The 25,711-nt window shown below is 52.5% G+C and overlaps 2 protein-coding genes across 97 annotated transcripts in view; one reads left to right on the top strand and one right to left on the bottom strand.

Annotated features, from left to right (window-relative positions):
- The window catches only part of ARHGEF2 (Rho/Rac guanine nucleotide exchange factor 2), a 68,656-nt gene that overhangs the window by 19,155 nt on the left and 23,790 nt on the right, over nucleotides 1–25,711 (bottom strand). For 7 of the 50 annotated variants that reach the window (XM_015455896.4, XM_073993026.1, XM_073993024.1 and 4 more), the window contains 8 exons: nucleotides 20,752–20,869; nucleotides 19,797–19,836; nucleotides 18,502–18,595; nucleotides 3,904–4,048; nucleotides 1,562–1,629; nucleotides 1,157–1,220; nucleotides 376–505; nucleotides 48–157 (listed from right to left, as the gene is read on the bottom strand). In XM_015455896.4, the coding sequence (XP_015311382.3) occupies nucleotides 48–157; nucleotides 376–505; nucleotides 1,157–1,220; nucleotides 1,562–1,629; nucleotides 3,904–4,048; nucleotides 18,502–18,595; nucleotides 19,797–19,836; nucleotides 20,752–20,869 (769 nt within the window). Of the gene's footprint in view, nucleotides 1–47; nucleotides 158–375; nucleotides 506–1,156; nucleotides 1,221–1,561; nucleotides 1,630–3,903; nucleotides 4,049–4,281; nucleotides 4,374–13,135; nucleotides 13,245–13,433; nucleotides 13,648–13,970; nucleotides 14,218–15,197; nucleotides 15,236–18,501; nucleotides 18,596–18,863; nucleotides 19,029–19,796; nucleotides 19,972–20,751; nucleotides 20,870–25,711 lie in introns of those variants that run through there. The other 43 variants (XR_012413598.1, XM_015455926.4, XM_015455936.4 and 40 more) reach the window with 14 other exon arrangements.
- LOC107130814 (uncharacterized) lies at nucleotides 12,941–23,519 on the top strand. 47 transcript variants are annotated; one of them, XM_073993668.1, is made up of 6 exons: nucleotides 12,941–13,380; nucleotides 14,390–14,530; nucleotides 15,949–16,057; nucleotides 17,296–17,525; nucleotides 18,516–18,630; nucleotides 23,043–23,519. In XM_073993668.1, exons 1-3 carry the CDS (start codon nucleotides 12,973–12,975, stop codon nucleotides 15,952–15,954), a joined length of 555 nt encoding a protein of 184 aa, XP_073849769.1. In that variant the 5' UTR covers nucleotides 12,941–12,972; the 3' UTR covers nucleotides 15,955–16,057; nucleotides 17,296–17,525; nucleotides 18,516–18,630; nucleotides 23,043–23,519. The 47 variants fall into 47 exon arrangements, 9 of the variants coding, with proteins under 9 accessions (XP_073849769.1, XP_065388444.1, XP_073849766.1 ...); XR_010582136.2 differs by lacking the exon at nucleotides 12,941–13,380 and adding an exon at nucleotides 13,709–13,764 and having other exon boundaries at nucleotides 14,385–14,530; nucleotides 17,296–17,387; nucleotides 23,043–23,182; XM_065532372.2 differs by lacking the exon at nucleotides 23,043–23,519 and having other exon boundaries at nucleotides 14,390–14,468; nucleotides 17,236–17,549; nucleotides 18,516–20,306.

Below are 25,711 nucleotides of genomic sequence, written 5' to 3'. Positions count from 1 at the left end.
CCCCTCTTCATCTTCCTCAGGGCTCCCCTGGGCCCAGGCCTGCTCACCTTCGTCAATGAGGGATTCCACTGATAGGGTTCGGTTCCGCATGTTGAGGGAGTCTGTGGACTGTGAGAGGATCCGGCGCAGCCCCAGGGGAGACTCATCATTGAAATGTCTGAAGAAAGTGGAGGCTGTCTACATCACCCCCAGATGGGCAAGAGACCCCTTCCCAGGTAGGGAACAAAAGCCAGGATCCAAGAGGCAGCCCCCCTAAGTTCTCCTTATTTGTCTAGCTACAGTTCTGAACTCAGGAATGGAAAGGGACCTCTCGGCACGCCCTTGGTCTCCACTGCCACACTGTCTCGCTGCCCCTTTCCCCAAACAGAGGCTCACCCAGCAATGTTGGTGGTGGAAACACTCTTGGCTAAAGACAAGGAGGAGCGGCCACGGCGGGAGCCTAGGAGGGACTGCCGGAAGCTGTCGGAGGGGTAGATGGCCGAGCTTGGCCGCTCCCGGATGGTTGCTGTGAGGGAGAGATGCCCAGCAGGCAAACATCAGACTCTGGTGCTTTCCAGGATTGAGGCCTCCCAGGCTCCTCAATGAGGAATGAGGCATCCTCTCACTCCACCTCAGCCCCCTCTAGTCAAGAAAGATGATAATGAGAATGCCACCTTACATTTGTGTAACACGCTAATGTTCACAAAGAGCTTTTTCTTACTTATCTCCTCCCTGACATAAGCCTATGAACAAACAGGAGCTCAGAAAGGCAAAAAGACTTGTCCAGGGTGACTTGGGTAATGGTTAGGTAGGGACTGAGGCTCTGCTCTTTATACCTAAGGACCATACTCCTTCTGTCACATCAAAGCTGTCTGAATTGACACTTGACAGCTGCTACCAACACTCCCAAAATGCAGTGTAAATAACTGATAAAAATACAGGCTGTGGCCAGGCTCAGGCGACCACCCATCCCCAGCCCTCATGCCCATTTGGACTCTCCCTCCTGTCCCTAAGTCCAAGAGTCTGAACCATCCCCTAGGCCCCCACTATCTGCTTCCAATTGAGAAGAGGAAGGCGCTGTGCCTGGGAACAACCTTAGTGGGGCAGCAGAGTCCATAGGTTGAGCAGCCTGGGGTCCAGGGTCTTAGGGGACCTCCTCCACTCCCCAACTACTCACTCTTACTTCGCAGAGAGACGGACTGCAAGGCAGTGTTGTTCTTCAGCAGGGCTGCTTTCTGTTGCTGTGAGACAGAGAGCAGGAGAGAGATACCAAGAATGGCTATCACCCAAGGATCACCCAAAGAGGCATGGGGCAGGAGCTAGGTGGCCGGCCCCCTTAGGAGAAAGCTGGCACTGTAGTTAAGGGGATCAGGGTGGTTGAGCCCAGTGCTGCGGGGACATGTCTGCAGCAACAGGCCCGGCCTACTTGGGGCCCGAGGCCTGGGGTTGAGGGTCTGGGCTGCCCCTTGGTGAGGAGGTGGGGTGGTGAGAAACACAGGGTAGGGAATGAATGGAAAAGGCATGAGGGTACCACACACTCACTACCCTCTCCCCCAGCCCTCTGCCCTCCCTGCCGTCTCACCTTCTGCTTGACCTTGGTACAGTTGGCGAGGGTGTCTTTACAGCGGTTGTGGATAGTCACATTGCAGGCTGGGAGGGTGGGGTAGAGAGGGTGAAGGGAGGGCCGGGTGGTACAGGAAGGGACACACCCACATGCAGACACCCATCTCCTCCTGGCCACACAGTCCTCAGGGACTCTCCCCCCTACCCCGACTTCTGGGCCATTACCACACCCCAGTCCCTCTCCTCCCACCTCCCTCTTCCTTCAAGCAGGAAATGAAGTGAGGGGGTATAGGTGCTGAATGAAATTAAACAATCAAGTGGGATGGGCAATCCTGACCCCAAGGTGGCCTGAAGGGTGGACCAGAGGGGAGCAGGGGTCACTGGCTGCCAGAGATGAGCTCAAGAAGCACGAAGGTGGTTGCGAATGGCAGATGGAAGAGAGGACTCCCACAGAACAGAAGATGGCACAGAGGCAGCCGGGATGGGGGCTAGGGGCAGAGGGGAAATTTACATTCCCTGAGCTTTTATAATAGCAAATGTTCCACATTTACTTAATCCTAACCACCCATGGAGGGAGATTCAGTTATCCTCATTTCACGTATGAGGAACCTGTCCTGGAGTGGCTGAACTATCCGTCAGAGGTCACATGGCCAGTGGGAGAGCTGGGGTTTACACTGCGGTGGCCTGAATCCAGAGGCTGTGCTCCCTCCCTTGCACCGCATGCCCTGCACTCTGGCTGGGCCTCAACAGCTCCAAGGCTGGTGGCTCCAGTGGTAAAGAAGGGACAGGCGCCTCCCCACCAAGCCTGGCCTTCTCCCTTCCAGGCCCAGGGAGTCCTGTTCCCCCAACTCAGGCAAATCCACAGCTCCCACACTCCATCTGCTTCTCCGCCATCCTCCACCCCACCTTGCCATGGGGTAGGAGAGAAGAAGAAAGGAGGATTCGCTGAGCCTAGGCACTGCGACCCTGGGCCGTGCCCTTCCCAGACATGCCCTCAGCTCCTGGCCCTCTCCAGCTTCCCCTTCCCCATCCAACAACACCGGAAACTCTGCTAACTTTTTCAGACAATACCCAGCACCACGCTCACTTCCACAAATACAAGGCAAACTGGGTGGAGCAGAGGGGGCAGACAGAAGTGGGGGTTGCAGCTGCCCCCACCCCCCTGAAGCTCCCTTCTCCTCCCCCCAACACTCAGCTCTCTGGATCGAACCTCCGCTTTCCACCTGCTCTCAAAATAGTGCTGCCCACCTCCCCTGTTCCCCTGGCAACAAGCTTCCGGATTGGGAATTTTGTCAGGTCTCTACAGGGATCTAGATTGGGGTTCCCTCCTCATCCTCACAACTCTAAATTGAACAGTGCGGAAAGTAGGGAGCCTTCATGGGTTGTTTTCTTTTCTTTTCTTTTCTTTTTTTTTTTTTTTTTGAGCGGTAGCAAGGTTTATTGTGAAGAGCAAAATGACAAAGCTTCCACAGCTTGGAAGGGGACCTGAGCAGGCTGCCCATCACTGGTTCTTTCTGGGGGTTCCTTCCCCAAGTTCCATAGTTCCATAAGATTTACAGGCTAGAGCTTTTGTCCACTATTCAGCAGCATGTCACAATACCTTCAATCCTGCTCTAATCAGAGGCATCTCTGCCATAACTTCAGGAGGAACTGAGGGAGAGGGGGCAGCAGGAGCCCTCTGTATACTGGGGAAGGAAAGAATTCCTGGCTTATACTCCCTAAAGACAGGGCCACACTCAGATGTGGATGAAGGGCAGGAATTCTAACCCCTGCCCCCCAATGCACACAGCCCTGCTACATTCCCTCTTTCTCACTAGAAATTTGAGATGAAGGCTCCTAATCCCATCTTCTGCTTGAAACAGCAGAGATTTCTATTGACCATAGTCAATAGAAAGAAAGGGGCAAGGGGACTGTGAAGTCCTGAATGCCCAGCTCTGCCCAGCAAGATGGGCAGAGCCAGCTGCAAGGCTGGCAGCTTTCCACCCAGTTCCTCTATCACCCCCACCCCACCCCCTCCACACATACAACATTCCTGCTCCTTCTCCAATCAGTTCCCCTAACCCTTAGCAGCTGTTCGGGGAGCAAGGGGGGTGCCTGGTGGATGACAGCTGCAAGAGGAGCCAGCTCAGCCTCCCCTCCCCCACATTCCCAGATAGTCCGGTTTATGCCATATTCCAACAGCCACCACCCCTCAGTGTGAGGACAGGGAGCAAGGGATCAAGCATCTGGCCCTGGCATTTGTGCCCAGCCGGAGATCAGAGAGAAGAGTGACCCTCATAGATCCAGGCAGAAAAAACAGATGAAAAGATCAGGGTCAGTGGGCACCGAGTCTGGGTGACTCTCAGGGTCCAAACAACTTACTTGGGCAGATGAGGGCTTCCTTGGCTGTGATGCTCTTGTTACAGGCATAGCACATGGTCATGCCTGAAACTGAGATGGTGGTGAAGAGGTGCCCATTGGTATAGCGGGCATCCTTGGCTTCCTTCATCTTCTCCTTTTCCCGGGTCTGTGGAAGGGATGAGAGGGAGAGGAAGTGAGGCTGGAAAATGCCGGGGTGCCTGAAGTCCAGAGAGACAGGCTGGGGGCAGAGGCAAGGAAGAAATGCCAGCCTGAGGATGCTGGAAAGACACCAGTTCCTAAAGCAGAGCCTGCAACTGAGTGTCAGAGGCAGCTGTCCAGGAATGACCAGGCCAGGCTCTAGGGCGGCCAGCCCGGATGGGTTCTGGGTCCCTGACCTACCTGGCCCCTGCGGCTGGGCTGCCTCCTGTTGCCACTCATCTCCCTGGCTCTAGGTCTCTGCGTCCTCACTCCACCTTCCCAGCCCTAGCTCTGCTCGCCCCCGAGCTGCTGTACTCTCCTCTCTGTGCTAGGGGGAAGATGCGCAGAGAGGAGGGGAGAGCAGGCGAAGCGGAGGGTGCCAGCTCACCAGCGCTTTCCAATCTATGGGAGTTAGCTCCTCTTATAACCATGACAACCAGTGTTGGAGCCGCTGTCTCTGTGGCAGTCACAGTGGGGGGGCAGGAGATCCCCTTATTAGATTGGCTGAAGGGGGCAGAATGCCTCCCCTGCCACCCTCAACCCAGGGATCAGGATCCCAGACCTCTAACTCTTTTCACCAACCTTCAGCCTCAACACACAGGGCCTGTCTGGGAGGCAGCATGTCCCCTACTAACCTTAAGGTGAGGGCAGCTGCCTTTGGGTCACTCTTCCGCTCTGGAATCTTTAAGTAAGTAAGCTCAGCCAGCCATCTCGGTTGCTTCCAGCGGAAAATCTCTCCTGCAGTCTAACTTTTATCCCTCTCATACTACTCTCCAGAGTTAAAACCTAGGAGAGTTTCCTCAATTGCTCCTCACCCAACTGGTCTCTCCCATCCTAGGAAGTCCTTTCTGACATCTACCCTTCATCCTTCAGTGTTGGTCTCCGCAGAGATGGTGCACACCTTCCTCAGAGCCTCTGAGCCAGCGTTTCCCAACTCTGCTGTCTCCCATTTCCCCCAGTGCCCCTGCCTCTGCAAGTCAAGTCACTCTCCCTGACCTCCTATCTGTCCCTCTTTAAGCCCCTGCGATTCCCAAAAAGCCTAAGAAGGTGAGAAGAGGGGGATATCACTCTTCCCACTATTCTAGGACCTTCCTCAGTTATGACCTCCGATCTCTGGATTTTCCCTCCCCTCTTAGAGCAGGACTAGAAGCTGAGAAGACCACTCCCTCCAAGGTTTCTCAGGCTCTCAGAAATCAAAGAGCAGGATCCAGATGGCTGAGGGATCCAGATCTGCCAGATCCAGAAGCCCCAAGTCAGAGGACCTGGGCTGGGGACAGAGGATTACAGCTCAGCGGGAAGCACTCAGCCCGGACTCTAGGAGACCAGTACTGACTCAGCCGAGGCCACGCTAGCAGCTGAGAGGTGGAGGAGGGGAAGAGATGCACGGCCCTGGTGCTTGGGGCAGAAAAGGGTAGAAAGGGGAAGTGCGGAGGGGCTGAGTCAACAGTGCAGGGACAGAGGGCATGGGGCTACAGTGCCTAGGGTCTCAGAGCTTCCTGGTGGCCCAAGATCCTTCTCTTTCCTGCTTCTCCTCTCAAGCTCCAGGTTTGCCTGATGATGTCCAGAGCCCAGAGGTCTTGGGGTCAATCCCTTCTCCCCTTATGCATCCTCCTCATCCCCAATCATCTATTGTTCGCATCCTCCTCCTGTCTTGTGGTCTCTCCATGTCCTCCCTTCTCCTCCCAGGGTCTCCCTCCTGGGCTCCTCCCGCTCTGCCTTCCCTTTCTCAGCCTTGCTTCTCCGCCACTGTTCTCCTCTCCCGCCCACAGCCTCTCTTCCCCTCCTCCTCACGCAGGCCAACTGCTCCTCTACCTAGGCTTATTCAGGAAGCTGAGCTGCCTCTAGCCTCGAACTCAAACCTCTAAACTGTTCTGGCCTCCTTTTTTCTATTCTGATACGTACCTGCCTGGACCACTAGAAAATGCTCCCTTTGGTCTAACCTCCACCTATCTTGTGCCAAATTAAGCTCTTTAGAAGTTCGAATTCAGGTTGGGTGTGGTGGCTCACACCTGTAATCCCATAATCCCAGCACTTTGGGAGGCCGAAGCAGGTGGATCACCCGAGGTCAGGAGTTCGAGACCAGCCTGGCCAACATGGTGAAACCCTGTTTCTACTAAAAATACAAAAAATTAGCTGGGCGTGGTGGCGGGCACCCGTAATCCCAGCTACTTGGGAGGCTGAGGCAGGAGAATCGCTTGAACCGGGGAGGTTGGAAGCTGCAGTGAGTTGAGATTGGGCCACTGCACTCCAGCCTGGGCCACAGAGTGAGACTCTGTCTCAAAAAAAAAAAAGAAGTTCAAATTCACCTTTGAATAATAACCTCACAGGACCTCAAATACCAAGTCCAAATATCTCTTCCCACTGCCATACATTTTCCCTTTTCTCCTCCTCTCCTGCCCTCCCATCCTTCTATACAACAAAAACCAAAAGTTTGAGCACATATCACATTTGAATTAAAAGCAAGAGGCCGGCGAGGTGGCTCACACCTGTAATCCCAGCACTTTGTGGGGCTGAGATGGGAGGATCACTTGAGGCCAGGAGTTTGAGAACAGCCTGAGCAACACAGCGAGACCCATCTCTATAAAAAATAAAAATAAAAACGTAAGTAAAAGCAAGCAACTGAAAACAGTATTAAAAAAACAACATGACTGGACCAAGGTCACTCCAGAATGGGCAGTGCTGCAGCTCTGCCCCAGTGCCGCTACAAGTACCCTCTTCCACACCTTACCTCTGCCCTTTGCCCTCCACCCTCCCCCTGTGGCATCCACAAACACTCATCTGTTCGACCAGCTCAGATGGAGTGGCAAATGGAGGGAGAGGACTGGGGGAGCCAGAGAACAGGGTCTCTAGTGGCCCTTCCCCTCTCTGGCATCAATGTTCCACAGACAGCCCTGGTACTCTGGGCCCTGCCTCCTCCATCTCCCAACACTCACCCTCTCTCGAAGTGACCCCTGCTCTAGGTGGGCCAGCAGCGGGCAACAGCCACAGCAGCAGCACATCCCAACACGGGCACTGCCCAGCAGCAAGCGGCCCTGGCACTGCCTAGTGCTATTGTCCCGGAGGTCGCCTGTGCCCGCCCCAGGGCTCGGGCTTCTGAGGATGGAAGGACACAGGGCCTGCTTACCAGTGGTGCCTGCTCTAGAGGTGGAGTGAGTGGGCTTGTTTGGTTCTTTGTCCTACTCTTTTCCAGGTATTCTTAAGATAATCACATTGGTCTCCCATTTACCCACGCTCAAGTAGGACAGCCCTTTACCTCCAAGACCCAATCCATTCACCAAGAAAAAGGGCCCATTGCTCCACAATCTGTAACACCCACTCCAATGCTCAGAGGCCCTTCCTGCTTGGTTCAGTCTTTTGCTCTCCAGCATCTAGAGACATTTTTTTTTTCTTTTTCTTTTTTTTTTTTTTTTTGTTTTGAGACAGGGTCTCACTCTGTTGCTCGGACTGGAGTGCATTGGCATGATCATGGCTCACTGCAGCCTTGATCTCCCGGGCTCAAGTGATCCTTCCATCTCAGCCCTCCAAATAGCTGGGACCACAGGCATGCATCATAATGCTCAGCTAATTTAAAAAAATTTTTTTTTGTAGAGACAGGGTCTTGCTATGTTGCCCAGGCTGGTCTCGAACTCCTGGGATCAAGTGATCCTCCTGCCCCGGCCTCCCCAAAGTGCTGGAATTACAGGTGTGAATCACCACGCTCAGCCCTAGAGTCATTGTGTCTCTTTCTCACAAATCCCATGGGAAGTCCTTCTTGCTACACACCTTCATCCACACTACTGCTACATCAAGGATAAAGAAAGAACATGAAAGCCCTTACCACAATACCTGGTATACAATAGGCACCCAATACATGTCTCAAAATGAAAGAAAAGGAAGGAAGCAAAGAAGCAAGAAAGGATGTATAGAGACCAAGACATGGGGTCTCAGCAGCACCCTGGCTCCTACTCTGGGAACCCTCTTCCTTCCTTATGAGAGCTTTAAAACCTTCTGTCTCTTCTTGTTTCTCCTTTCTCCCTCCTCCTGAAGGGCTCTAAGCCATTCTCTCCTATTTCCTTTGAGTTTAGACCCTGAGGGTTTCCTCTGGAAGTCAGAAGACCAACCCCAAATTTCCTTCCACTGTCATCCCAGATCTCAGTCACTTTCGGGAAAGAAAGATGGGGCCGGGCTGGGTGCAGTGGCTCACGCCTGTAATCCTAACACTTTGGGAGGCCGAGGCAGGCAGATCACTTGAGGTCAAGGGTTTGAGACCAGCCTCAGTCCAGGTCAAAACCCCATCTCTACGAAAACCCCATCTCTATGAAAAATACAAAAATTGGCCGGGTGTGGTGGTGAGTGCCTGTAATCCCAACAACTTAGGAGGCTGAGGCAGAATTGCTTGAACCCGGGAGGTAGAGGTTACGGCGAGCCAAGATCACGCAACTGCACTCCAGCCTGGGCAACAGAGTGAGACTCCGTCTCAAAAAAAAAAAAAAAAAAGAGGCCGGGCTCAGTGGCTCACGCCTGTAATCCCAGCCACTTTGGGAGGCTGAGGTGGGTGGATCACGAGGTCAGGAGATTGAGACCATCCTGGCCAACATGGTGAAACCCAGTCTCTACTAAAAATACAAAAAATTAGCCAGGTGTGGTGGCGGGCGCCTGTAGTCCCAGCTACTCAGGAGGCTGAGGCAGGAGAATGGCGTGAACCCAGAAGGCAGAGCTTGCAGTGAGCCAAGATGGCGCCACTGCACTCCAGCCTCTTTTTGAGACTCTGTCTCAAAAAAAAAAAAAAAAGAAAGAAAGAAAGAAAGAAAGATGGGAGCAATGGCAGAGGGCATTGTGGATCTCTACTGAAAAGCTCAAAGTCTCCCTTCTTCTCTCCACTTTGTCTCCCAGGCTAAGGGATGAGGAAACAGTGACGTACATGGAGGGGAAGGCAATGCCAAGGCTAGGACTTTGGCTTCCTGTGCTCCCAGCAGGCAGCAAGGCCAGGCAGATCTACCCAGGCGAGGTAGAGCTTCTCCAAGCAGGCCCTAAGCGCTCATCTTTTTCTTTTTGTAATAATAGATTTTTAAAACTTAGTAGTTTTGTAGAGATGAGGGCTCACTATGTTGCCCAGGCTTGTCTCAAACTCCTGAGCTCATGCGATCCGGCTGCCTTGGTCTTCCAAAATGCTAGGATTACGGGTGCGAGTCACCGTGCCCAGCTCTCTCATCTGCCTTTGCTTCTCTCTCAGGTATGTCCAAATCAAGACTTCTGGGAGAGTCACAGAGTACTCAGAATCACCTCTCCTCCAGCTGCACCCGGCAGCAGCCCCTTCCCCAAGGTGGTTACACCTCTGTCCACACCCTCTGTAATAGTGACCAGAGAGCCTGTGGAGTGTTCTACTGGGATTCAAGTCACCTGTGGCTCAGCCTCTGGACAGCAGAGGTGCCGTTGGCTATGAAGGGCACTAAGTCCTGGAGGAGGAGCTATAGGGCTGGGAAATGAAGAGGTGAGGGATTGCTGGCAGTGGGACTGAGAAGAGGGCTTGGGGTGGTCTCAGCCAGGCCCTGCTCCTTTATGAGCTTCCCGGGACAAGATGAAGACAGGAGGCTGAGGGGAAGGCAGCCAAATGGAAACACTAATGCCAAAGCCAGAAACAACACAGAAAGACATCACTGCACACACAAAGGCACTTAATAAATGCCTGCTTAGTGAATGAAGATGAGACACTGGCAATGGGGGTGGGTACGGGTGAAACAGAAGAGGGGTGCTAAGGGCCACAGGGAATAAATCAGGTTAGGGACCCTGAGACCCAAGCATCCTGGACCCCAGCCTGCCCCCTACCCGGCCACACCTGTCAGGCCAGGAGAGAGAGACAAGCAGAAAGAGAGAGAGGGGGGTAGCAATGCAAACAGACAGGCATTTGTGCAAGTGAACAATAGCTGTGCCAGGACTCCCTGCCCTCCTGGCACAGGGCAGGCCGGCTGGGTTGGGAGGGGGGCAGCTGCTGCCTGCAACCCCACCCCCACCCTCTCCCAAGGAGACATAAACAAACCCGGAAGGGTCCAGCCAGCTCCTCTCAGCCTTTTCTCTTACCAGTTTCAGAAATCCTGACCAATCCGCTCACTCAGCTCCTAGACGATACTTCCAACCAGAAACTGAAGCTAAGGATGAAGCTACTTTCTCATGGCCAGAGAGCACGAACCCCTACTTTGCTGACCACTGTTCAAAACAGTGGCCCAGAGCATCTGGGCACAGACTTAGGAGGGCAGGCAGGCAGGCAAACACACTGACACACCAGCACACCAGTAAGATGCACACAGGGGATGCACACATTCACATCTGTCCCCTCCTTGATTCCAAGGTCAAATTCCACAGCCAGAGTGGCTGAGATCAGACCCCACTGTAACTCCTCTGGTCGGCCTCAGCAGGTCCTTCTCTAGGCCCTGTCTAACCTCCTGCAAGTCACTCAGTGACTTCCCTAAGCTTTAGACTCCCTTCCCCCATCCTCACTTCTCCCCTCCCCCTCAACTCTCTCCCTAACCTCCATGACCCCTAGAATTTTTGTCTATGTCCCCAGAAGCCTCAACCACCAGGAGGACCCCCTATTCTTCCACTCTCCTCCAACACCGTCAGCCCTCTTAGCTCCCTCCTGGGCTCCCCCAACCCTCCTCTCCGCTGCACTCCTAGTCCTGCACACAAAGCCGGCCACCTCTCCATTCCTCAGAACAAAGAAATAGTCGCTCTGCACACTCCCCACTCCACCTGCCCACCACAGAGATTCCAAGGGGACCCCCAGCCTCCACAGCCATCCCTAGGCCTCTGGTCCCTGCTTGGCAGAAAAGGACCCTTTGTTCTAAGGGATATGATGGTTGGGGTTTGGGAAAGGAGAAAGGGAAGAACAGGGGGCTAAAGAGAGAAAGGGGACCTGTGAGGTCTGGGGCTTGTGGAGGTAGGAAGTAGAGTAGAGAGAACTGAGGAGGTGGAGGACTGAAGACAGCCTGGGAGAACAGAAATGGAGTGGAAAGAAAAAGGAAGCATGGAGGGGGCTACACAGAGAGATCCTGTGAGTATGGGACAGAGAAAGGGGCAGGTTAAACTTACATTCCTCCTCCTAGGAGGAGCTCCCAGGGAATGAGGCAAGGAATGGGGAAGGGCTGAGGTGTTAGGGCTTAGCTGTGACCCATCCCCCCAAGGAGGTAGCAGGGGAGACCATCTTCCTCAAATAATGTCTTTTCCAGCGGGTGCCCCTCTACTTCCCACCACAGTATAAAAAGAAAGGAGACAGCTGGTGTGCTGGGGGGAGGGGGGAGAGGGGATCCAGGGTTTGTTGGCTAAGAACCAACTCCCCCTTCTGTAACCACAGTTTTCCGGAGGTGGCCCTCCCCTTCCGACCAGCCCAAACTGACAACCACCCTCCTCCTGTGGTCTCTTTGCCCCCTCAGATCCACTCACTCAGCCCCCCACTCCCCGCTGCCAGCCAGATTCCCAAATTACCCACCCCACACAGCCAGCCCCCACGGTAGAAAGAGCCAGTCCCCCCACCACCAAAAAAACAAAAACAGCACGAACACCCAGGTGTCTGACCTCCCAGCTCCCCACAATAATGGCAAAGGGATCCCAGTATCTACCTGCCCCCCCAGAACCTCTCTCTATACCCCCCTAGCCAGGTCTTCCCCCAACCGGCTCCCCCATGGCTTTCCTTTTTAGGGTGGAACCAAATTTCCGTGGTTTCAAAAAACCTCTCCCGCCCCCCTTGGCTCTACTCCAGGGTCTCAGCTCAAACGGTTGAAAAAATAAACAGACTTTGGAGCTGGGGCCTGGCCTGGCGCAGGGCTGTGAAGAGCCTGTCTGCCACCCCACTGTTCCACCACACTTCAGCCACCTCACCCTGGCCCTCTGTTTGTCTTAGGCCCTACTCAAATCCCCCGTTGCTTTCCGGATAGCAAAATCTAATCCCAACCCCGGAAAGAAAGTCTTTTGAAAGCTGCCTTCCCTGGCCCTCCACCCCCAACCCAGGATGGACTCTGCTTCTCCCAGTTTAGCATCAAGACAGGTAGCCTGGCTAGGAACCAGCAGGGAGGTGGAGGGGAGGGCTTTCCATCACACTTAAGGACTCCAGACGGGTACTGCTCCCTTGGCTGAAGACGGTGATCAGCATAGGCTGGCACCAGGGGAGGGCACTCAGGTCAGAGAGAAGCCAGAGATTAAACCAGCTCTGGGCTGGGACCTGGCCTTTCTGATAATGGGTACAGTGCGGGGGGGCCCTAAAGGAGCTGGGAGGTGCTGTCTGCAGGCACCACCTTCCTTTCAGCTCTGACTTATTCACCTGCAAGTCAGCTTCGTCATTTCCTGGGGTCTGGGTGTGGAAAGGTCAGGGCACTTGGGAATGGGGCTGGTACAAAGGCAGGGATAAAGGGTACTTGGAGAGGAGTGGCCAAGAGGTCATGATGGGGGAGGAGTGTGGATAACTATACACCCAGACTCATGAAATGCTAGGTGAAGGGACCCCAAGACGAGCAGATGAGAGAATGAGAGAGCTGGGGGAGGAGGAGGAAGGTCAGGGAACACAATGCATAGTGCCAGGTGGGTCAGCCTAAGGGTTTCAGGTTGGGAGAAAGAGGAGCTAGGAGGCTGGCGGGGCAGATAGGGATGGAGGCCCTATGTTCCAGGCAGAAGTGCTAAGGATGGAGGAAAGGATCCCAGCTACACAAAGACCTCTGCTCCCTTCACCTAGAGGTGATGGCTTGGGGGAAGTAAGCCGTCCCTCGGCCGTCCCGACCCCAACCACCCGCCCACCCAGAGGGGAGAACTGAATCACAGCTGGAAAGTCCATTTGCGAGGAGAGGAGGAGCTGACTTTTGTCTTGGAGAGGTGGTGGTGGTGGTAGGAGGAAGCCGGGAAACCACCCCCTCCCGTCCCCTCCGCCGGATGGCGGGGACAAAGGGGGAACGATCAAGCCAGCGACTGGGGGTTGAGGGGGGTCGCTACGCCAAGGCCAAGCCGGTAGGGCCCGGGGGGAGAGGAGGTGCCGGAGCTTCCACCGCCCCCACCCCCGGGACACACACCTCCCTCTTCCCGCTCCGTCCCTTACCGGAGCAACTTTCTTTCAAGCGGCCTAAAGCACTCGGTCCCGCCGGCTCCGAGGCGACCAAGCCCAGGTCCGCTCCGCTCCCTCCCGGGATCCCAGCACCGTCGCGTCTGCCGCTCCCCCCACCCTTACCCACTTGCTCGCAGTCCCCACCCACCCCGTCCCGCCGCTTGCCGATCCACCGCTCCGCCCGATTTTGGCGCCCAGAAAGCAGACTGGGAGACAGAGGATGCACCGCGGGTGCCGAGGTTCGGGGAGCCCCCGAGGACAGCGGCGGAGGGAGAGGGGTTTCCGAGCCCACCTTGCTCGCCAGCTCTTTGCTCCGGTCGATCCGTGCCCGCGTGAGGGATTCGATCCGAGACATAATCGGACTGGGGGACCAGGGAGGACACGGCGCGGACCCCGGCGTCCGGCTACTCTGGGGGGAGGGCGGGGGGAGGGGTCCGGCCCGCACGCGTTGGTCTCGGGGACAGGAAGTCTGACTCCCCTCGCCCGGCACCCAGCACCAGTTCCTCAAACCCTAGTCTCCTCCCCCGCCCAAGCTCAGGAAGGGGGGAGGCGGAGCGGAGGGAGGGCGGGGTGCCGGCGCGCAGGACGGGACGCCAGGGTTTGTGTGGGGGCAGCTCGGAGAGGTACGAGGGTCCTAGGACAGGTTTGAGGGGCCCCACTGCCCATTTCCCCTCCAGCGCCTGGGGGCGCCCTCTAGCCCCAGATACCCGCCTCTTAGCTCTGCTTTTCCTAAAACCCAGCCCGGCAGCCCTAGCCGGACCCAGGTCTCTCCCTTCCCCTTCTTCCCTTCTCCCCTCCCCCTCCTTTTCTCCCTCCCCCACTGCGTTACCTCAGTCTTTAAAGACCCGCAGGCAGGAGGATTCCATCCGCCTCCAGCTCCTGGAGAACCCAAGACCAGTTCCTTCCTGGCCTTGGGGGTCCCATCAAAGCAGGCCTGAGCAGACTGACCCCCTTTTACGATTGGGGCAGGTGTGGCCAGAGAGAGAGGAAATCAGAGAAGAACTAAACGCTGGGTCTTCAGTACACCAGTACACGGGAAGGGTAGGATTCACTCGCAGAGGTCGAAGAATAGAGAGAAGAGAATTCTCCCAATTGCCCCACCCTTCTGGGGCCTTCCGGACCCCACTCTGCCCATCCTCCTCCTAGCTCCGCCTCTGCCAGCTACTTTGGGGGACTAGGTTGGGATTCTCCACTTTTACCGAAGGCCTTCCATGTGTCTAACTCCAGTTCTCTCTGTTGCAAGTTAAGCCGAAACTGAAAGACCAGAAACCAGCCTGCCCTAGTCAAAGAAAGTTAGGGCCCAACCAGCCTCTCCACAAGAAGCAGGGTAAGGTGGGGCATTCATCTCTCTGGACCCTTTTCCCCAGCCTGAGCCAGCCGCCACTTTGGGTGAGTTTCCTGCTATTGGGACAATTCCTCCTCCAGTTTAACTATGATCACTTACAATGAAGTTCATTTCTGCCTCTCAGGGTCTCCCGTTTCTCAGGAGAAACTAGGGCACAGAGAGGCCTGGGACAGAGCCTTCGGTTAACAGGGTCCTGCCTGATTCTGGCCCCAAAGGGCATGGGAGAAGAAGGGAGGGAGGGGAGACCCAACCCAGATCCAGCAGCTCCCTGCCCTGGCTCAGCAGTGGGGCCAGGCTGCAGGTTTCAAGCCCAACTCAGCACTCTCATAGGTGCCAATTTTAGCCTCTGCCACTATTTTTGGGCTCCACTACCTCACCACTGGCTGAGCTGGTTAGGCTCCTCACCCCCAGCACTACCCCTACACTGCCCCTCCAGCTTCCCCTCCTGCCTAGCAACTCCTTCTTCACCTCTTTCTTCACCCATTCCCCTGTTTAGGATCCTTAAATAGCAAAGACCAGGAAAAAGGGAGAGGAAATAAACCATGCCCAGTTCAGGCTAGATGAAAATTAGAAAGCAGGAAGGACTTTCCCAGGGCCATAGCTGGTTCTTCCCGGCTTGCACCTGCCAAGGATACCTACCTACAGGGAGGGCGTAGGAACTCCCCCAAACCAAGAGTCCTGAGGCTCCTGGCCCCAGAACTCCAGACTCACCTCCCCCGAGGTGGGCAGCCAAGACTCAGGAATGTACTAAATTTAAAAACAGACAGCCAGAGGCTAGAATCTTGGCCTCAAGGCTCCACCCACAGGAGGCCCAGAGACAAGATCTGGGGTGGGACCTCAGCTTCTCTCCCAGGCCTGGGGCAGGAGAGTGCTGCAAGCTATGGATAGAATCTTAAAGGGCCACACTCCAGCCTGGGTACCCAGGAAACGTAGAATTTGAACCCTGGGGGTTTTCCAAGGGACCTCACGGTCCCTCAACTCAACTAAGAAGGTCTCTATGAAAGAAGAGGACCCGACCCTCAAACCCTTTTCTGTCTCCCACCCCAACCTTCAGTCTACTTTCCATCCCCCTGCTGTTACCCTACCCCTCACCCTGTGCCCTCTTCTTCCCCTTAGGAGATGAATAGCAAGGAAAGGGACTAGGGACAGGGTAAAGAAAAGTGTTCTGCCTTTAAAAACACTTGTGTTTAGTGAGCTTGGCCTGCAGCTTGACTCAGTTTCCATTTTCTATATCCTCTTGAACAATGAACACTTTTCCCTTCCCCTTGGTGTCACCTGCCCCGCTTTTCCAAGCCCCTTCTTCATTCCGGCCTCCCCTCTACTCCTATCCAGTGATATCTTCTGGATTTTCAGAAATAATTTTTTTAGATACACAAAAACAAACATTTATACCAGGATCTAAAAATAGCCACCACCTTCTTTAGCCCATTTAACTTGACGAAATGTGTCCCTCCCATTTCAGGGATAGGGAGGAGGTCCCAGGGAAGAACCTGGTTGCCAAAGTCTTGGCCAGTTGGTGAAAAGATGGGTCTCCTGGGGATACCCAAGCCCAAGGTCTACACTGTCCCAAGGTGATTTGTTTTTCTTCTTTCTTCTATTGGTCTGGACCTTGTATAATCTGGGAAGAGGTGATTAAGGCCAAATTGCCTTAAGTGGCCATCCAGCCAGAAGCTGGAAGAAGGAAAGGATGAGAGGGAATGAACTGTTGTGTTAGGGCTATTGAGAGAAACAGAGGCAATACAGAGCCAAAGCCCTGGGTTTCTAATATGGCACCACCTCTTATGAGCTGTGAGATCTTGGGCAAAGTAACTAACCTTTAAGTATTTGTCTGTAGAATTGAGATTGAAATACTTATCTTTGCCAGAATTGTTATAAGAATTAAATGAGCTGGCCGGGCGTGGTGGCTCAAGCCTGTAATCCCAGCACTTTGGGAGGCCGAGGCGGGCGGATCACAAGGTCAGGAGATCGAGACCACAGTGAAACCCCGTCTCTACTAAAAATACAAAAAATTAGCCGGGCGCGGTGGCGGGCGCCTGTAGTCCCAGCTACTCAGGAGGCTGAGGCAGGAGAATGGCGGGAACCCAGGAGGCGGAGCTTGCAGTGAGCCCAGATCGCGCCACTGCACTCCAGCCTGGGCAACAGCGTGAGACTCCGTCTCAAAAAAAAAAAAAAAAAAAAAAAAAAAAAAGAATTAAATGAGCTGACCCCTGGAAAGTGTTTCATCAAGTGTGCAATGCCACTCAAGTAGGAGGGACTAAGCCACTTCCTTTTCTCACTGCTTGACTGAGCTTCTCTCCAGCCCCACCCCCTGATGTTTACTGCTTATGGAGAAAGAGATTAAATGAAGCAGGCCCACATATTCATGAAGGTGGAAAGAAGATGGACCAGGAGATGGCAGAGAGGGAAACAAAGGAAGACAGGACCACAGACGTGGGGAGGAAAGGCTGAGCGAGGCAATGTCCTGACTCACTCTGGCGCTTCCCTGTTCCCCATCTGGGCTCCAAAGTCTCTGCCCTCATTCCCCTTCACCAGGTTACTCAACCCTCCATCAGACTGTTAGGGCAAGGGTGGACAAACACAGACTAACTGGGATCTGGATGGCCCCTGGGCAGTACTGACTTCCCCTACCATTCCCACGGCAAGAAAAGGGGGTGATTCCACTAGCAGACTCCCCTACCTTGTAGTGAGACAGCCTGTAGGAAGGTGAGACTCAGACCCCAAGTTTCTGTTTTTGCTTTGTTCCCTCAAGATCTCCGTTCCCCCATGGAAGAGAAACCTCACTGTCCCACCTGCCCTCCCTTCCCATCAGCTTTCAGATTCTCCAGCTGCTCCTCTTCTGAGGCTCACCCAGTCTCATGCCTCCATCGGACTCAACTCCCCACCCATGGCCTGTGGTGAGAGGTGCTAACAACATGACCTGCTTTCATTTTGACCTTCCCAGCCCACCCAGAGAAAAGGGAATCTTGGCCAAAAAAGGCTGGAAGGGGGAGAACCCTGGCACTGCGGGTGGGGCTGGGAGGAGCCCAGGCAAACTTACTGGTGAGAATCTCATGGCTCTTCAAGGTGAATATGATGATGACTTCCCTGGGGTTTCTTTCAATACTCAGAAGCCGCCCCAAGTTGGAAAGCACATGCATACTTGGAGAGGCCAGGGGAGGAAAAGGGGGGCAGCTCACTCTGACAGTAAATGAAGAAAGTGGAAATGAATTCAAGGAGTAGGCAGAGCTCCCGGTTTCACTAGAGCCCGAAGGTTTGTAATAAGGATGAGAACAATGTGCCTTTGCTTCCTGGGATCAGAACAGCACATGGCCGCACACGTACGGGTATGCATGTGCTTCCATAATCATATACTTTCCCAGCTTCTACTCTGCCTGTGGTCTGATTTCATCTCCTTCAGCTGCTGTATCCACCCATAAAATTATGAGTGTAAAAGCACTTAGCAAACCCTGATACTCTATGAAGAAGTAAAAAGTAGTGCTGTAATTATTATCATTATTATGTCCAATGGTTGAGGTTTCTGCTGCCCACCTGTCAGCTATGTGAGGCCTGAAGAGAGGGAGGGCTAGGCCATTTCTCAGCTTCTGAGGTTCCTGGCCCTTTTCCCCTTCCAGCTGTCCACAGCTGACTGCTAAGCTGGAGGCGTAGGGGAAAGCAGAGAAAAGGTGATTTGCTGGGACACAGAGATACAGGCTGGAAGAGATAGCATGTGTTCCCTTAAAATTTGAAGCATTTGGCTGGGCACAGTGGCTCACACCTGTAATCCCTGCACTTTGGGAGGCCAAGGCAAGAGGATTGCTTGGGCCCAAGAGTTAGAGGCTGCAGTGAGCTATGATCGTGCCATTGTACTCCAGCCTGGGAGACAGAGACCCCCCCCTCTTAAAAAAATAAAAAAATGGAACCATTGCTCTGAGTTTCCAATAGGGGGAGTGGTGGGAGGTGGCGATGGTGGGATGGGAGAAAAGGAACTGGAGAGGGCAGTGGGTCCCAAGCCTCCTGCTTCCCCAGCTGACTCTACCTTGGCCTTTCCAGTCATTCCCAAGAGGAAGCTGAAGGTCCGTCGCAGGGAGGAGCCTGCCCAGGTACCTGAATGTCCTTCCAGCTGGCTGCAGCTGCAGAGAGAAAAAGAAGACATGAGAAGATGGAGGTAATGCTGGAAATGAAGAAAAAGATACTTCCTGAGAGATGCTGGATGAAGGATCCATGACCAGCAGAGCCAGAATGGGAAGGAAGAAAGAGGAAGGACTGGGAGAGAAAGATAAGCCCCCATCCTGACCTCCTAGGACTTCCTGGATGTGGGCATTTCAGCTTCCCAAGCCCCTCTATTTAGGAAGAAAACTCCAGGCTCCACCCAGATAAATACAGACTCCTCCTTCCTACCTAATCCAGGCTCAGGATGGGAGGCCCAGTTTCCTCTCTCATGCTGTTCCCCAACGGAAGTGGTATGGGGTGGGGGCTCTCCCGAGGGGCATTTTCTCCTCTCAGAACAAGAGCCCTGTGTACGACCCTCTCTGCTGTTTGGAGAAGGCCTCTGGGCCTAAAGCCAATAAGGACTGAATTTCCTGGGATTTCATCAGCCCCATCCCATGAGCTAATCCCAAACCCAGAGCCAGGAGGATGTGTCAGCTAGAGATTTTCAGGACCACAAAGCAGAGCCTGATATCTTAAAGGGACCATTACTTGCTTACACATCCACACTGTCTTAGAGGGCTGACCCACTCTAATCAGGCTTCAGCCATAGGAGCCAAATAAGCAGGTGCTGATTTTGCATGCTTATTTACATAGTTATTCAAATCTCCCAGCCTCCACTTCCAGACCTGAACTCTGCCTTCAGGCCCTGCCCTCTCTGCTGGGAGCTCCACAGCCCTTGCCCAGCCCTCCTTAGGGCCAATCCCCATTGGTCTATTATCTGAGCCATCCTAAACTGATCCATGGTCCTTGGTCACTCTCCCTCACTAAGACTGTTCAACAGTCTGTCTGCCCTTTCACCCTATACCACTGACAACAGCAAGCAATTCCCATGCTCTGTTATTCAATGGACACCCTGTGCCCTGGATACTCCTTTTCTTTCCCTAATTTCTCCCCCGGTCTCATGCAGCTACCGGGAACCTGGTGAGCCCACCCAAACCAAAGAAAAGAGGGTGAATTATATGCAGCTCAGGGAAGGATATTTGGAGGTCTTAGATCAGAAATGTTAAGGGGAGGAATGATTCAGGAAGCAGGGAGACCCCTGGGGCTACAAAACCATGGCCTAGACCTTATTGCTCTTCCCCTATAGAGGCTTTTGAAGGATTCTGAGTCCCCCACACTCACCGTTTCCTGAGGTCAATGGCAGAGGACTGGGATAAATTCCCTGCCAACACAAAAGGAGACGAAAAGTGTCTAGCTAAAGCCAGACAAAGGCGCCCAGGGCTTCCTCCCCCACCCGCTTCACCTGGATCAGGTTCCCAAGCTGCAGGTGCATGTGACGCCATTCCTGAGGGCGGGCAGTGGGCAGCAGGGAGAGGGGGCAGGGTCTAAGCAGGGCAGAGCTGAAGAATTTAGGAGCCATGGGAACACAGCACCAGGGTTATCCAGGGGAACAGAGCACCAGGGTCATGTGGAGACGGTGGCTGGGAGACTGATGTATCAGAGGTTTCACCCAGAGCTCCCAATACTCCATCTGAGGACAAGGTACATTGCAGGTAACTGTCCTCCATCTCTGGTAACAGGGAAGGTTGGAGAACCTCACTATGTCCTATGTCCGCTTTCATTGGTAGGAGTTTCAGAATGCCAAAATCCAGAATTCAGATTGCTCATTTGAATAAAGCCATTCTGAGGTCAGGCATGGTGGCTCACGCCTGTAATCCCAGCACTTTGGGAGGCCAAGGCAGGTGAATCACTTGAGCTCAGAAGTTTCAGACCAGCCTGGCCAACATGGTGAAACCCTTTCTCTACTAAAATACAAAAATTAGCCGGGTGTGATGGTGCGCTTCTATAGTCCCAGCTACTCAGGAGGCTGAGGTACTAGAATCACTTGAACCCAGGAGGCAGAGGTTGCAGTGAGGTAAGATTGCGCCACTACACTCCAGCCTGGGCGACACAGTGAGACTCGGTCTCAAAAAAAAAAAAAAAAAAGATAAAAGAAAAAAGCCATTCTAGGGATTCCAAGGGTATGTGGCTAAACATAATCCAGGACATCTGAACCCTAAACAGCTAGCTATGAGGAGTGGCAACGAGATGTATAGGGGAAGGGGCCACCCCTGCTTTGCTCCCTACTTTTGCTCACCATCTGGATCCGACCAGTCCAAGAGACAGTTGATGCCACTCATGGATACAGACTTGGAAAGCATGCCAGTGGCCGAGTGGTCCAAAGGGCCAGCAGATGGATGACAGGAATCCTGACCCTGGAATCACATCAAGAGTCCTCACACCAAGGGCAGGCTTCATCTGTCCTCCCCTCATGCTCTTTACTTCCCCACAGCTTGGCCCCTCTTCAAATCCAGGCCTCCCACCCCTTTCCAAAACCCATATTGGGATATTGCACTTTAAATAGTTGGGAAGTTACTCCTTCTGTTTAGCAGTCATTATTCTGTTGCAGTTCAAGCCCAGGCTTTCTTAGTATATAGAAGTATCTAAGAAGAGAGATTTACCCTGAATGGTTTCCAGAGATGTCAAACTCAACCCATAGAGGCCAGCCAGGTAATGAAAAAAACAGGCAGGCCTGGTGTGGTGGCTCACACCTGTAATGCCAGCCCTTTGGGAGGCTGAGGCAGATGGATCACTTTAGGTCAGCCTGGCCAAAATGGTGAAACCCCATCTCTACTAAAAAAATACAAAAATTAGCCAGGCATGGTGTTGTGCGCCTGTAATCCCAGCTACTCAGGAAGTTGAGGCAGAAGAATCACTGAACCTGGGCTGTGGGGGTTGCAGTGAGCTGAGATCATGCCACTGCACTGGTGCAACAGAGCAACTCAAAAAAAAAGGCCAGGCACGGTGGTTTATGCCTGTATTCCCAGCACTTTGGGAGGCTGAGGTGGGTGGATCATTTCAGGTCAGGAGTTTGAGACCAGCCTGGCCAACATGGTGAGACCCCGCCTCTACTGAAAAAACAAAAATTAGCCAGCCGTGGTGGCGGGCGCCTGTAGTCCCAGTTACTCGAGAGGCTGAGGCAAGAGAATCACTTGAATCCGGGAGGCAGAGGTTGCAGTAAGCCAAGATTGTGCCACTGCACTCCAGCCTGGGTGACAAAGCAATACTCCATCTCGGAAACAAACAAACAAACAAACAAACAAAAACAGCAAATAAGCCAGAAGTCCCTCCTCAGTGGACCAAAGAATCAGTAGTATACTTAGGCATTGAAATACTATTCAACAATAAAAATGAGCAAATCACAGCTCACATAACAATAAGGATGAATCCCACAGACATGTTGAATGAAAGAACCAAGACACAAAGATGTATATACTGGTATGATTATATGCATATGAAGTTTAACACAGGTAAAACTAATTGACATTGTTTAGCGATGCCTACATAGATGGTAAGCCTATAAAGAAAATAGAGCCGGGAGCTGTGGTTTATGCCTGTAACCCCAGCACTTTGGGAGGCCATGGCGGGTGCATCACTTAAGCTCAGGAGTTCCAGACCAGCCTGAGCAACATGGTGAAACTCTGTCTCTACCAAAAATACAAAACTTAGCCAGGCGTGTTGCCTTGCGCCTGTAATCCCAGCTACTCAGGAGGCTGAGGCAGGTGGATCGCTTGAATCCGGGAGGGGGCAGTTGCAGAGATCGTGCCACTGGACTCCAGCCTGGGTGACAGAGTGACACCATCATGTCACCTGGGTCTCAGAAAAAAAAGGCCGGGTGTGGTGGCTCACACCTGGAATCCCAACGCTTTAGGAGGCTGAGGCGGGCGGATCACAAGGTCAGGAGATTGAGACCATCCCGGCTAACACGGTGAAACCCCGTCTCTACTAAAAATACAAAAAAATTAGCCGGGCATGGTGGCGGGTGCATGTAGTCCCAGCTACTCGGGAGGCTGAGGCAGGAGAATGGCGTGAACCTGGGAGACGGAGCTTGCAGTGAGCCGAGATGGCGTCACTGCACTCCAGCCTGGGCAGACAGAGCGAGACTCCGTCTCAAAAAAAAAAAAGAAAAAAGAAAATGGATCTCAAAAGTCAAGAATGCAGTCATCTCTGCCAGAGAGAGGGCTATGAGTAAGAACCCTGAGAGCTTCTCAGCTATGATAATCTCTTTTTTTTTTTCTTTTTTTGAGACAGAGTCTCGCTCTGTTGCCCAGGCTGTAGTGCAGTGGCCGGATCTCAGCTCACTGCAAGCTCCGCCTCCCAGGTTCACGCCATTCTCCTGCCTCAGCCTCCCAAGTAGCTGGGACTACAGGCGCCCACCACCACGCCCGGCTAATTTTTTTGTATTTTTAGTAGAGACGAGGTTTCACAGTGTTAGCCAGGATAGTCTCAATCTCCTGACCTTGCGATCCGCCCATCTCGGCCTCCCAAAGTGCTGGATTACAGTACAGGCGTGAGCCACCGCGCCTGACTTTTTTTTTTTTTTTTTAGGTAGAGTTTCGCTCTTGTTGCCCAAGCTGGAGTGCAATGGCGTGATGTCAGCTCACCGCAAACTCCGCCACCTGGGTTCAAGCAATTCTCCTGCCTCAGCCTCCCGAGTAGCTGGGATTACAGGCGTGTGCCACCAAGCCTGGCTAATTTTGTATTTTTAGTAGAGACAGGGTTTCTCCATGTTGGTCAGGCTGGTCTCGAACTCAGGTGATCTGCCAGCCTCAGCCTCCCAAAGTGCTGGGATTACAGGCATGAGCCACGCGCCCAGCCTATTTTATTTATTTATTTTTAAATCTGGGGTGGTTATATGGGTGTTTGCTTTCTAATTTATTACACTGTAAATATATGTTTTATGTATTTTCCTGTGTATGTGCATTTCAAAAAAAATCTTAAAGTTTAAAAAAATACAGATTTATAAATTTTAAAACACCATTCTAAATAAATGTATTGTCAAATAAATCATAATGAAAATTTAAAGATGTTTTGTAACTGACCAATAATGAAAATACAGAACAAAACCTGTGGGAGAAGGCCAAAGTGGTATTTCAAGGGTAAGTTGTAGCCTCAGAATGCTTATATTGAAACATTTTTAATGCTGGAGGATTGAGCTATTCTAACTTAAAAAGTCAGATAAAGAACAGGACAAACTCATAGAAAACAGAGGCGAGCACGGTGGCTCTCTCCTGTAATCCCAGCACTTTGGGAGGCTGAGGTGAGCTGATCACGAGGTGAGGACATACAGACCATCATGGCTAACACGGTGAAACCCCGTCTCTCCTAAAAATACAAAAAATTAGCCAGACATGGTGGCACAAGCCTGTAGTCCCAGCTACTCTACTCGGGAGATTGAGGCAGGAGAATTGTTTGAACCTGGGAGGCAGAGATTGCAGTGAGCCAAGTTCGCACCACTGCACTCCAGAGTGGCGCAATGAACTTGGGCAACAGAGTAAGACTCCAGGTCTCAAAAAAGAAAAAAGAAAACAGATGGAAGTGGTCGGGCACAATGGCTCATGCCTGTAATCCCAGTGCTCTGGGAAGCTGAGGCAGGTGGATCACCTGAGGTTAGGAGTTCGAGACCAGCCTGGCCAACATAATGAAACCCCATCTCTACTAAAAATACAAAAAATTAGCTGGGCGTGGTGGTGGATGCCTGTAATTCCAGCTACTCTGGAGGCTGAGGCAGGAGAATCTCTTGAACCAGGGAGGCGGAGGTTGCAACGAGCCAAGATCGCGCCATTGCACCCAGCCTGGGCAACAAGAGCAAAACTCCGTCTCAAAAAAAAAAAAAAGAAAAAAAAGAAGGAAGCATATAATAAACATAAATGCCAAAATGAAATAGTAAGGCCAGGCACAGTGGCTCACGCCTGTAATCCTAGCACTTTGGTGGATCACCTGAGGTCAGCAGTTCGAGACCAGCCTGGTCAACATGGTGAAGCCCCATCTCTACTAAAAATACAAAAATTAGCTGGGTGTGGTGGTGGGTGCCTGTAATCCCAGCTACTCAGGAGACTGAGGCAGGAGAATCACTTGAACCCAGGAGGTGGAGGTTGTAGTGAGCCGAGATTGCACCATTGCACTCCAGCTGGGCAACAAAGCAAACTTTGTCTCAAAAATAAATAAATAAATAAATAATAAATAGTAGACAAAGATAAATTAGAGAGGATCAATAAAGCCAAGAGTTGTTTTCTAGGATCAAGCAAATGAAATAGGCAAACCTCTGATAGGAATGATAAAGAAAACAAGAGAAAGCACAAGTAAAATTAGAATGAAAAAGCAGACCTAACTATAGAAAGAGCAGTGATTGTAAAGATAAAAGAATACTACCTATGGCCAGGCACGGTGGCTCATGCCTGTAATCCCAGCACTTTGGGAGGCTGATGTGGGCGGATCTCTTGAGGTCAAGAGTTCGAGACCAGCCTGGCCAACATGGCAAACCGTCTCTACAAAAAATACAAAAATAGCTGGGCGTGGTGGCGCACACCTGTAATCTCAGCTACTCAGGAGGCTGAGGCGCAAGAATCACTTGAACCTGGGAGATGGAGGTTGCAGCGAGGAGAAATCGCATGGCTGGGTGTGATGGCTCATGCCTATAATCCCAGCACTTTGGGAGTCCGAGGCAGGCAGATCACCTGAGGTCAGGAGTTCGAGACCAGTCTGGCCAACATGGTGAAATCCTGTCCCTACCAAAAATACAAAAATTAGCTGGGTGTGGTGGTGTGTGCCTGTAATCCCTACTACTCAGGAGGCTGAGGCAGGAGAATCACTTGAACCTGGGGGACAGAGGTTGCAGTGAGCTGAGATCACGCCATTGCACTCTAGCCTGGGCAACAAGAGTGAAACTCCGTCTCAGGAAAAAAAAAAAAAACACTTTAACTCTTTCTATAAGGTAAATACAACCTTGATTCCAAAACTACACACAGACAGTATGACAAAGATAAATTATAGGCTGATCTCTCTTATGTATATAAGTACAAAAATCTGACACGAAATATTAGGAAAGTATAGCTGATTTTATTTATTATTATTACTTTTTTTGAGACAGAGTCTTCTCTGCTGCCCAGGCTGGAGCGCAGTGGCATGATCTCTGCTCACTGCAACCTCTGCCTCCTGGGTTTGAACAATTCTCATGCTTCAGTCTCCCGAGTAGCTGGGATTACAGGAGTGAGCCA

Source organism: Macaca fascicularis, chromosome 1 (genome assembly GCF_037993035.2).
Source record: "Macaca fascicularis isolate 582-1 chromosome 1, T2T-MFA8v1.1".
Taxonomy (NCBI): domain Eukaryota; kingdom Metazoa; phylum Chordata; class Mammalia; order Primates; family Cercopithecidae; genus Macaca; species Macaca fascicularis.
Note: the sequence above shows the minus strand (reverse complement) of the source record. Positions and strands in the feature narration are given on the sequence as shown.